This window comes from Onychomys torridus, chromosome X (assembly GCF_903995425.1).
Source record: "Onychomys torridus chromosome X, mOncTor1.1, whole genome shotgun sequence".
NCBI classification, from domain to species: Eukaryota; Metazoa; Chordata; class Mammalia; order Rodentia; family Cricetidae; genus Onychomys; species Onychomys torridus.
The window spans coordinates 48,649,493-48,661,782 of NC_050466.1; the positions used below are offsets into that span (position 1 = coordinate 48,649,493).

Here is a 12,290-nt window from a genome sequence, read left to right on the forward strand (position 1 = left end):
ATCCAATTGAAAAATGGGCTACAGAGCTTAACAGAGAATTCTCAACAGAAGAATCTCAAATGGCTGAAAGACATTTAAGAAATTACTCAACATCATTCATTAGTCATCAGGGAAATGTAAATCAAAACAACTCTGAGATACCATTTTATACCTGTCAGAATGGCTAAGTTCAAAAACAATGATGACAGTTTATGTTGGAGAGGATGTGCAGCATTGGGAACACTCCTACACTGTTGGTGAGATTGCAAACTTGTACAGCCACTCTGGAAATCAGTATGGCAGTTTCTCAGAAAATTGGGAATAAGTCTTCCTCAAGACCCAGGTATATCACTCTTGGGCATATACGCAAGGAATGCTAAATTTTACCACTAGGACACATGCTCAACTATGTTCATATCATCATTCTTTTTAATAGCAAGAACCTGGAAACAACCTAGATTCCCCTCAACTGAAGAATGGATAAAGGAAATGTGGCACATATACACAATGGAGTACTACTCAGCGGTAAACAAAATAAAACAAAACAAACAAAAAAACAACAACGACAAAAAAACCCCAAACAATGATATCATTATATTTTCAGGTAAATATATGTAACAAGAAAATATCATCCTGAGTGAGGTATCCCAGACTCAGAAGGACAAACATAGTATGTACTCACTCATAAGTGGATACTAGATGTGAGGGAATGGATGGCTAGACTGCAACCCACAGCTCCTGAGAGGGTAGCTAACTGGGAAAGACCCTAGGAGGGACATATGAATGGCCCAGCGAAGGGCAAGTGCATGAGATCTACATAAGCACTGGGTGTGTGGGGAGGGTGGCAGAGGGCAAGGAGTGGAAGATGAGAACATGAGGATGTGGGAGGGTCTTGCTGGAACAGGGACAGAGCGGGAGGGCAGGGAGGGAGATACCAAGATAGATGAGGATATCATGGGAATAGGAAGAGGCAGGGTACCAGGGAGGCTCTCAGGATTCCACAAGAATGACTCCACCTGGGAGTGCTGACAGTGGTCTAGAGGGTACTTGGACTGGTCTACTCTGGTGACCCATAGTGAATACCCTAACTGCCATCATAGAGCCTTTGTCCAGTGACTGATAGAGGCAGATGCAGGGATCCATGGCCAGGCACCATACTGAGCTCCAGGAATCCAATTAATGAGAGAGGAGGGATTCTGCAGGCGGGAAGACGTGCAGAGATGACTGGCCACACTGGTGGAATCCTATGATCTGTAGATTAGTGGCTGTGGAGCTCATGGGACTGGAATAGGCCCTCTGGATACAGAACATGGTTGTTTGGCTCAAACTATTTGGGAGGCACCAAAACAGGGGGATCAGAATCCATCCCTGGTACATGGGCAGGCTTTTAGGAGCCCAGTGCCAATGGTGTGATGCTTTACACAGACCTGGTGCAGTGGGGAGGGGTTTGGACCTGCCTATGCACTGTGTGTCAGGCTCTGCTGGCTCCCCATGGGAGACCTTGATTTGGGGATGTGGGGTGGCTTGGGGGGGGGGGGTTGGGGTGTGGGAGGAGGGAGGAAATAGGATCTGTGGGTGATATGTAGAGAGAGTAGAAAATTTCTTAATAAAGAAAAATGAAAAAAAATATGATCCACCAGAAAGGTTACAAAATTCTCCCACCTCATAATATATTATGATAATCAGTCAGAAAGGCAGGTATCTTTTAATTTTTATTTCTGGATTACTGACAAGATTGACCTTTCATTTTTAAAGCTATATTATTATCCATTACTGTTGATTGAGTGAAATATTCATGTCCTTTGCCTGTTTCCCTGGGAGGGAGGTGGATAGATTATTTTCTTAATGGTTTAATAAGTATTCTTCATAATGTAATAACTCTTTATGATATATAAATCAATTTATTTTACACTTTTAATCTTATAGATTCTACTTTGATTTTGAATATTGAGATTTAACTTGTAGGAGGTTGGTTGGTTGGTTTTGGGTCAGGCTATGTGGTCCAGGCTGCCCTCAAACTTGTGACCATTCTGCTACAGCTTGCCAAAACTTGCCATTAAAAGTCTGTGTCTGGAGAGCTGATATCCAGAATATATAAAGAACTCCAGAATTTAGACATCAAGATGCCCAACAGTCCAATTAAGAAATGGGCTATAGAACTAAACAGATAATTCTCCACAGAGGAAGCTCAAAAGGCTGAAAGACATTTAAGGAAGTGCTCCACATCCCTAATTATCAGGGAAATGCAAATCAAAACAACTCTGAGATACCACCTTACACCTGTCAGAATGGCTAAGATCAAAAACACTGAAGACAGCTTATGCTGGAGAGGATGTGGAACAAGGGGAACTCTCCACTGCTGGTGGGAATGCAAGCTTGTACAGCCACTTTGGAAATCAATATGGCGTTTTCGTAGAAAATTGGGACTCTATATTCCCTAAGACCCAGATATACCACTCTAGGGCATATACCCAAGGAATGTTGAATCATACCACAAGGGCATTTGCTTAGCTGTGTTCATAGCAGCATTGTTTGTAATAGCCAGAACCTGGAAACAACCTAGATGCCCTTCAACTGAAGAATGGATAAAGAAAATGTGGTACACATACACAATGGAATACTACTTAGCAGAGATAAACAGTGACATCATAAGGTTTGCAGGCAAATAGATGGATCTAGAAAAAATCATCCTGAGTGAGGTAACACAGACTCAGAAAGACAAACATGGTATGTACTCATTCATAATAGGATACTAGATGTAAAACAAAGATTACTAGACTGCTACTCACAACTCCAGGGAGGCTACCTTGAAAATATGACCCTAATAAAGACACAGGGATCACCCAATGACAGAGAAATGGATGAAATCTCCATGAACAACCTGGACGTGAGTGGGGGTAATGAAGGGCAAGGTTAGAGGGAAAGAGAACTTAGGAGAATGGGTGATTCCAGCTGGATCAAGAGCAGAAAGAGAGAACAAGGAATAACAGACCATGGTAAATGAAAACCACATGAGAATAGGAAGAAGCAAAATGCTAGAGAGGTCTCCAGAAATCCACAAAGATACATCCACAATAGACTGCTGGCAATGGTCGAGAGAAAGCCTGAACTGACCTAGTCTGGTGATCAGATGGCCAAATACCCCAACTGTCATGCTAGAACTCTCACCCAATGAATGATGGAAGTAGATGCAGAGATCCAAGGCCAGGCCCCAGGTATCCAATTGGCGAGAAAGAGGAGGGATTGCATGAGTGAGAATTGTTGAGACTAAGATTGGAAAAAGCGTAGGGACAAATATCCAAACTAATAGAAACAAATGAACTATGAAACAAAAGCTGAGGAGCCCCCAACTGGATCAGACCCCCTAGATAAGTGAGACAATTGAATAGCTTGAAATGTTTGGGAGGCACCTAGGCAGTGGGACCCGCACCTGTCTTTAGTGCATGAGCTGGCTGATTGGAACCTGGGGCTTATGCAGGGACACTTTGCTCAACCTGGGAGGAGGGGACTGGACCTGCCTAGACTGAATCTACTAGGTTGACCTGAAGCCCCAGGGGAGTCTTTGCCCTGGAGGAGATGGGAATGGGGGGGTGGCCTGGAGGGAAGGCAGTGGTGGGTGCAGGAGGGGGAAGGCATGGATAAGTGCCAGATGGGGGAGGACAGGGGAACCCATGCCTGATATGTAAAATTAAATTAAATTATAAAATAAAAAATGTGTGTCTCTATACCGGGCTTGCCTGAGTTGAATGAATAATACTTTCCTGCCTGTTGGAGCTGCTGAAGTGATTAAATGTTGTTTGTTTTGCTCTTCTGGGAGGCCCTCTATCCAGCTCCCAAATAAGTCAAACATGAAGGCTTATTCTTTTTTTTATTTTATAATCAATTTAATTTTACATATCAGCCACGAATTCCCCTGTCCTCCCTCCTTTAGCCCCCTAGCCTTCTGCCCCAATTCTCCCCCCATTCCCACCTCCTCCAATGCATGGTCTCCCCTGGGGATTCTGCTTGCCCTGGTAGATTCAGTTGAGGCAGGTCCAGTACCCTCCTCCCTACACCAAGGCTGACCCAAATGTCTCAACATAGGTCCTACCTTCCAAAAAGCCAATTCCTGCACTAAGGACAGGTCCCAGTCCCACTGCCTGGGGGCCTCCTAAATAGTTCAAGCTAATCAACTGTCTCACTTATCCAGGGGGGGGGGTTATTCTTAATTATGAATACCTGGCCTTAACTTTGCTTAGTTTCTTGCCAGCTGTCCTTAATTTAAATTCTCCATTTACCATTTGCCTCTGGGCTTTTCCCATTCTCTTACTTCTGTAAATCTTACTCTTACTTCATGGCTTGCTGTGTAGCTGTGTGGCTGGCCTCTGGAGTCCTCCTCCTTGTCTGGGTCCTTGATTTCTCCCTTTCCAGATTTCTTCCTCTATATATTCTCTCTGCCTGCAAGTCCAACCTTTCCTTTCTCCTGCCTTGCTATTGGCTAGTTCTAAATTAGACCATCTGATGTTTTACACAGGCACAGTAACACAGCTTCACAAGTCAAACAAATGCAATATAAACAAAAGTAACACTCCTTAAAATAATATTCCCCAATATTTCCCCCTTTTTGTCTAAATAAAAATGAAAATGTTTTAGTTTAAACATACTCAGACTATATACAATCACAATTATCACGTAAAGATTACATTCACAATATTGTATCCATTTGTAGTTAGCATATTCAGGGAATATAATGCATTACCTATCCTGTCTTAGTGAATCCAAAATTTTATACCTAATTTACTTTCTATCATAACTAAGGAAAACTGCAACTATAACTAGTCTTCAACTCCATGAAAGACCCAGAATGATGTAATATGATCTAACAACAGAGACATTTGGCTGCTGGGACAGTCACCCAAAGTTCCTCTGCAACATTGGGGCATCCATCTTCAGCCCACTAGCCTAGAGTATCTGGAAGACTTTTCTATGAAGCGGGAATTATTTGGCAAAGTTTGTCAGTCACTTTGTTCTTTGTCCTGCAGAATGTCTGACAAACTCTTCTGTGAAGCAGGAATTTTGAGGGACTGTCCTGCCTTGTTTTGGCAAAGTTCAGTGGTCAGTTTCCTGTGGGTCCTTCATGTCCAGTCTGCACAGCACATTGTCAGCAATGAAAGGCTAAAATGCATTCTTTGCCCAGTGGCTAACCTTGCCACAATGAAAGCAAACTCCATAAAGAGTTTCTTCAGTGTCCATCATTTTCTCTGAAGTAAATAGGTGCTCCCAGGAACAGATGTGTATCATTGTCATGAAAAACTTGTAAGTTAACAGAACATTTAAATGCCATATTCTATAGGTGTTTGAAAGGTTTGAAGACATCTAAAATATATCTCTGTTATGATCTGGAAAGCATACCTAACATATCTACAAATTTGATTGTTATAAGTGACTAATCACTAACCTATGTTTCTTGATTATCCTAAATAGTTTATAATAAGAGCTTTTGAAAACTAGAACTTCATCCTACATTTCCAAATGAACTACATAGAAACAATACCTCAAACAGAAATAGAAACATGCATATAATATGTTGTACCAAAAATAACCTTAAATTTTTATCAATATACAAGAATCCTTTAAACAAGAATAGAAACATATATAGAGTGTAACAAAAATAGCTTTAAATTTGTGTCAATATTCTATATTTAACTAAATGATAACAAATACCCATAACCCATTAAATAATCGAAAGCCTCCCACACCCCTCTGGGGAATGTGGGCATAGTTTTCTCTGTATTTTTTCCTGCTGTCTGTGAATGAAGTATTTTTAGGGTCCCAACGAGAAAATTGAGCTAATGACCAAGTCCTGGGAAGACCAGCAATCACTTTTACTGATAGTTATCACCTGTCAAGTTTCAGCAGGTGTTGCCTGATCAAACCTGTTCTATCTTAACCCTGAAGGAATCCACAGCCTTTCACCTCCTATGTAAGCAAAACTCCAAAGCATTTTTGATTTCCATTTGACAAATACATTTTTTGACTTTTTTTTTAAAGCTAAGGCATTTTAAAAATACCTAGTTTGGTTCAATTTAGCAGTCCAGTTCACAATCCTATGTGTCCCAGCAGCTGTCTTTTGCTTCTCAATAGTCAAAACTTTCACAATCAACACAACATACAGGATCCAAACTACCTGTGTATTTCTCATCTTATGTGGCTTTTTTCTTTTACTCTCTCTTTAAAGACTATTATTACTTTTAAACTATTTCTGTCCATGATTTTCCATACCCCTTTTCTTTCTTTAAGACTATGCACATTTTTTCTTACAAAGAAACTTGATATATTTCAGGGTAGACATCTTTTGCATTGGAGGTAAATACTATAAAAGGCAGTTGTTGAAATACATTAGAACATCCAAACATGTAGAAAAACTAGAAAATTATAAAGTAAAAATTGAAAAAGTCATTTAAAACATTTAAATAGAGTAAATTTAATACTTGATTAACAGTCTTTCACATTACTTAGTACCCTTTCCAGTAAGAAATGTGATCTAATGTTTATGTAGAATCCTTCATTTTGGAGATGGGAAGAACTTTCTCTCTACAAAGTCACTGGGATAAAAAAATATTGCATATACTGGTATATGACCTGAGAATTTAGCATTAGGAGGGCCAGTCAAGGAGACCTGCAGATTGAGAATACATGAGTTACATAGAAAAATATATCCCCAATATGGATTTCTTAAAATCATCCACTGCTGTGGGATGTTCTGTATGTCAAATGTGTTGCTATGATTGGTTATTAATTAAAACACTGATTGGCCAGTAGCCAGGCAGGAAGTATACGTGGCACAAGGAGAGAGGAGAATTTGGGAAAGCAGAAGGCTGAGGCAGAGAGATCTGCCAACCATGACAAGCGAGAAGTAAGGTACCAGTAAGCCAGGAGGCACATGGCAACTTATAGATTAATAAAAATGGGTTAATTTAAGATAAAAAAGTAGATAACAAGAAGCCTGCCATGGCCATACAGTTTATAAGTTAAAAAAAAAAAAAAGACTACGCACATTGAAAAACACACTGGAACTTGTTTAGAGGTTTTTCCATCTGGATCTCTTTTACTGTGTATCTTTTAGCCTTTTTGACTATATGAGCAAACTTTCAAATTGATAAGGTACACCTGGATTCTCTGCCTGAGCGGCTCTCAGCTGACTCACCCTGCTTCTTGGGTCATGAAAGCCATGTGTGAAACTTGAGGCTGTTCAGAGTTTTGTCTGACCAGGAACTGCATTCAACCTTCCTAAAGCTCTAGAATGCTGATGCTTGCACTGCAGCAGGCGTTTTTACTTAGTTTTTTTGTTCCTACTTCACATACTGGCTTCTCAAAAGCTCAGTGACTTGCAGAAACTGTCAGGCCAAAACTCTTAAAGGAGCCATATCCCTTTTGTTGTTGTTGTTCAGCTTTCTCAGTCTCTAGGTGGATACATGAGCCCCAAGTTGGCATGCCAGAAGATTGTTAGTTTTTTACTCTTTTACCTCTTTAGCGGGCCTGCCAACCAGCTCTTGAATCACACATGGAAGCTTATTCTTAATTATGAATGCCCAGCCTTAGCTTGCTTGTTTCTTGCTGGCTTTTCTTAACTTATTCTGTCTTCCTTTTGCCTCTGGGCTTTTCCCGTTCTTTTACATCTGTAAATCTTACTCTTACTCTGTGGCTTGCTGTGTAGCTGGGTGGCTAGCCCCTGGAGTCCACCTCCTTCTCTGGCTACCTCTCTCTTCTCCTAGATTTCTCCCTCCATTTATTCTTCCTCCCTGCCAGCCCTGCCTGTCCTTTCCCCTGCCTAGCTATTGTCCAGTTCTTTATTAGACTACCAGGTGTTTTAGACAGGCACATTAACAGAGGTTCAGAGTTAAACCAATGCAACATAAACAAAAGTAAAACACTTTAAAAAAACATTCTTCAACAAGGTGAGGCACGTACCTGCGTACACTCTGAAACAGGAGACATACAGAAAAATAAAGCCAATGGTGGGGACTTTGTTGAAATGATTCCTAGGGACTTGATCAAGTCTTTGACAGACTGCTCTTTCTCTTACCTAGAATAAGGTTCTTAAATAAATAATAGGTCAGAAAGCATGCCTGTGATATAATTCTACAGCAATTGCATAAGAACAAAGCTGTGACCATATAGCACACTAACTTCATTCATATTTGATCATTTTACTGAGATATGTTAGCTTTAAAGTACTTAAAATTATTGAAAACTCTGATAAAATTATTTAAATGCAGTGAGCTATATTTTCATCCCAGATTCTCTTTTCCCAGTTTGAATTTTCTGTTTTCATTTTCTTAAATGCTAAACTTCCATTTTTCTTTAAAGGTGTATTTCTGTTTGCTACCATCTGTGCAAAGATAACACCAACACTTTTGATTCTCCTTTCACTTGTAGGTATCTCAAGATGGAGTCAGTCAGGATCTCAGTAAGAGTGTTTCTCAACTCCCAGGGGAAACACTAATTACCGGTAAGGAGCTTTTGAGGCTGGGGGTATAGAACTGGAGGAACAGAACAGCAGGATCAGGTGGCTTGAGTTTCACTTGCTCTGTACAAAGCAGAGAGAACAAATAGGCTAGCTTTGTTTAAGCACATCAACACAGTGAGCACTGCATGCTTTTCCTGATCAAAGAATTCTTTCAACAGCTCAGTGCTCACAAAGCTAGCAATATTCTTGTCTCTGTACCAAAGAGAATGATTTAGGGGAACAACATGGGTTATGTCTTGAAAGTTTCTAACTAGAGGTATAGTATAAACTATTTGTAATTTAAGGCTATAAGAACAATTAGATTAAGGCTTCTAAGCTGTGATGTATGTTTCAAAATGATAGCAACTTAAAGATTCTTCTCTTGATATAATAGGAGATCTTTTGCCAGAAAATGGAAATTAAGTAAGGTTGTGGTAACATTCCAATACAGTGGGGTTTGTGTTTTTTTGTTTATGTTCTTTATTCTTTCATGAGAAACCTATGTTAAGAGGAAGAAATCAACATTGAAAGGGCCAGGTCACTCTGACTTAAGAATGCAGAAGCATGTAATAGCTTTTGACCCAAGTGCTGATGATATGGACATTCAATTTTTGTGATAGGATTGGTCCTTCCTGCCTCATGTCAGTATATTTGGGGCTAATAATCAGCATTGTTTCAGGGAACCATTCCATTTATTAAGGTTCAGATTTTTATTTTAAATGACAAATGGAGGTTTTAGAAAAATGTCTTTGTGAATTAGCCATATACCACAAGAAACATGAGAAGCTATTTGGTGTCCATGGACTCACACTCATAATTCTAGTCTTGAAACTGAAACTAGTAAAATATGTCCTTCCCAGTTTCTGGATAAGAGCAAAAAAATTTTGCTTTTGACGGTCTTCATATATGATGTTTGAGTGCTGAATATCAGCAGATGAGCCTTTAACTGATATAGTAACTAATTGAACAGGCATAAAGTAACCTCAGTATATTGTTTTCATTTAGTACCTGAAGAGAAAGGGATGTCAAAGTCATTTTAAAAATTTAAATGTCATTAACATATTCAAGGATATCCTTGAAAGAGAAATAGTTCAAGTAGTTTCTTTTACAATCGTGAGATGCAAATAACAGCAAAACCCTTATTCACTTTTGTGTTCTGGCTCTTGTCACCTTGTCTCAGGTAGTGACAACATTGAGGGCAAACTCAGAAGTGCCATGAGTGCTTAGAGGAAACATGGGTCTAGTAGTTCCCCACTGCCCCGATTCAGCCTGGCACAGAGATGTGCAAACTTTGCCAGTGTTACTTCCAACATTTTTACTGTAGTTAAACATAGCCAAGTAGTTTATATTAAGTTAGTACCATTTGTTGTATATCTTGGTTTATATTTCCATTATTTTAGGGTACTTTTTTTTACCTTAATAGACAAAGAAGTTATTTACATATGTCCTTTCAATGGCCCCATTAAGGGAAGAGTTTACATCACAAATTACCGTCTTTATTTAAGAAGTTTGGAAATGGTAAGTAGATTATGAGACCATAAAGATGACCTTAACTGTTAAAAATGATGCTAAACTGTTTCTCTTCTACCTTGCAAGATTGACTGTGGATCTGATTAACACGGGGTATATTTGTGTGGAGTTTTTCATGTATTCACCTTACTAATGTTTCAGTCAAAGATATTATGAATGAAGCAGAGTTGTGAGTAGCAGTCTAGTCATCTGTGTTTTACATCTAGTATCCTGCTATGAGTGAGTACATACCATGTTTGTCTTTCTGAGTCTGTGTTACCTCACTCAGGATGATTTTTTCTAGATCCATCCATTTGCCTGCAAACCTCATGATGTCATTGTTTTTCTCTGCTGAGTAGTACTCCATTGTGTATATGTACCATATTTTCTTTATCCATTCTTCAGTTGAAGGGCATCTAGATTATTTCCAGGTTCTGGCTATTACAAACAAAGCTGATATGAACACAGCTGAGCAAATGCCCTTGTGGTATGATTCAACATTCCTTGGGTATATGCCCTAGAGTGGTATATCTGGGTCTTAGGGAATATAGAGTCCCAATTTTCTACGAAAACGCCATATTGATTTCCAAAGTGGCTGTACAAGCTTGCATTCCCACCAGCAGAGGAGGAGAGTTCCCCTTGTTCCACATCCTCTCCAGCATAAGCTGTCTTCAGTGTTTTTGATCTTAGCCATTCTGACAGGTGTAAGGTGGTATCTCAGAGTCATTTTCATTTGCATTTCCCTGATAATTAGGGATGTTGAGCAATTCCTTAAATGTCTTTCAGCCATTTGAGCTTCCTCTGTGGAGAATTCTCTGTTTAGTTTAGCCCATGCATGAGCTGGCTGTTTGGAACCTTGGGCTTATGCAGGGACACTTTGCTCAGCCTGGAAGGAGGGGACTGGACATGCCTGTACTCAATCCACCAGGTTGAGCTGAATCCCCAGGGGAGTCTTGGCCCTGGTGGGAATGGAGGGGAGGGCCTGGGGGGAAGGTGGGGGTGGGTGCAGGAGGGGGAGGACAGGGGAACCCATGGCTGATATGTAAAATTCAAACACAAATATAATTTTAAAAAAGAAAGTAAACTTACACAGGACCCATGACAGAGCTATCTCTGAACATTGAAGTGCCTTTCTGTGGATGAATGTTTATATTTGGTTTGTTCAATTTCCAGGAATCTTATAGGTATAGATTGAGATGCTTGCTGCTAATATATAAGAATTATCAAAAATTAGAATTAAAGCTATGTCACAGGCCTTTTCACCTTAGAAACTCCTGGCTTGTTGACTAGCCATGTATATTTGATTTCATTTTATGCTGCCCTTGATGATGAATTGGAGAAATTATTCACATTGTGGTGACATGACAAGCCGGTCTACATTACATGGTTTTGACTACATAAAACAATAAAATTATTTCTAGAGAAGAGTCCATAGGGAATATATATGAAAAGCTTCAAATCTTTGGGTAACTACAGCAGGATTATATACATACTCTCTATTTTTCTCATTTGTTGGTACTTCTCAAAATACCTAAAATGAGTATGTATTACTTTTATTATTAAAGAAAACCCCACTTAGCAAGCTTATTATGTAGACTTTATACTATTTATTTTTAAAATATTTTAATCAAAATAGAATTATATCCTTTTCTTCTCTCTAGACCTTCCTAGTTATTTCCTCAAATTCCTTTCATGTTCCCCACTCTCAAGTTGATAGCCTTCTTTTGTCTTCTTATATTTGCTGAACATATATGTGTATATATCCATTGATAGTCTATTATTTCAGTCTTGTTCATGTAGCTATTTCCACAGAGACTGTTTCACTGAAGACTTCCAGGTATTCTGGTTCTTACAATCTGTCCACCCCTTCTTCCATAATATTCCCACAGGCACAGTAATTATGATGTGTATATATCCTTTTGCGCTGGACTCCTCCTGATCCATTGGTCTCTGCATTGTATCTATCTGCGGTTTTGTGTAATAGTCTCCATTTTCTGTAAAGAGAAGCTTCTTTGATGAGGGGTGGTAACTTTACATTTACCTGTGGGTATAGGATAAGATTTAGTATATAGTAAGGGAGTATGCTGGTCTAGCAAAGTGGTGGCAGTAAATACTTTTCTAATGATGTCCATGACATCATTACCCCGTGAAGCTGCCTAATTTTCTGGTACCAGGCATGATTTCCTTTCTTTACACATGGTATCCTATTGGATAGGGTTTGGCATTAAATGCATAAGTGAAGTGCTCATCTGACAATGACTGCTACTTTCTTTATTCTTCTATATTATATAAAAACTTTTAAAGCAATTGGCCA

At 39.4% G+C, this 12,290-nt stretch overlaps 1 protein-coding gene across 3 annotated transcripts in view; it reads left to right on the forward strand.

Moving 5' to 3' along the window:
• The window catches only part of Mtm1 (myotubularin 1), a 132,961-nt gene that overhangs the window by 26,274 nt on the left and 94,397 nt on the right, over positions 1 to 12,290 (forward strand). For all 3 annotated transcript variants that reach the window (XM_036175335.1, XM_036175334.1, XM_036175336.1), the window contains 2 exons: positions 8,398 to 8,470; positions 9,891 to 9,985. In XM_036175335.1, the coding sequence (XP_036031228.1) occupies positions 8,398 to 8,470; positions 9,891 to 9,985 (168 nt within the window). The remainder of the gene's footprint in view (positions 1 to 8,397; positions 8,471 to 9,890; positions 9,986 to 12,290) is intronic.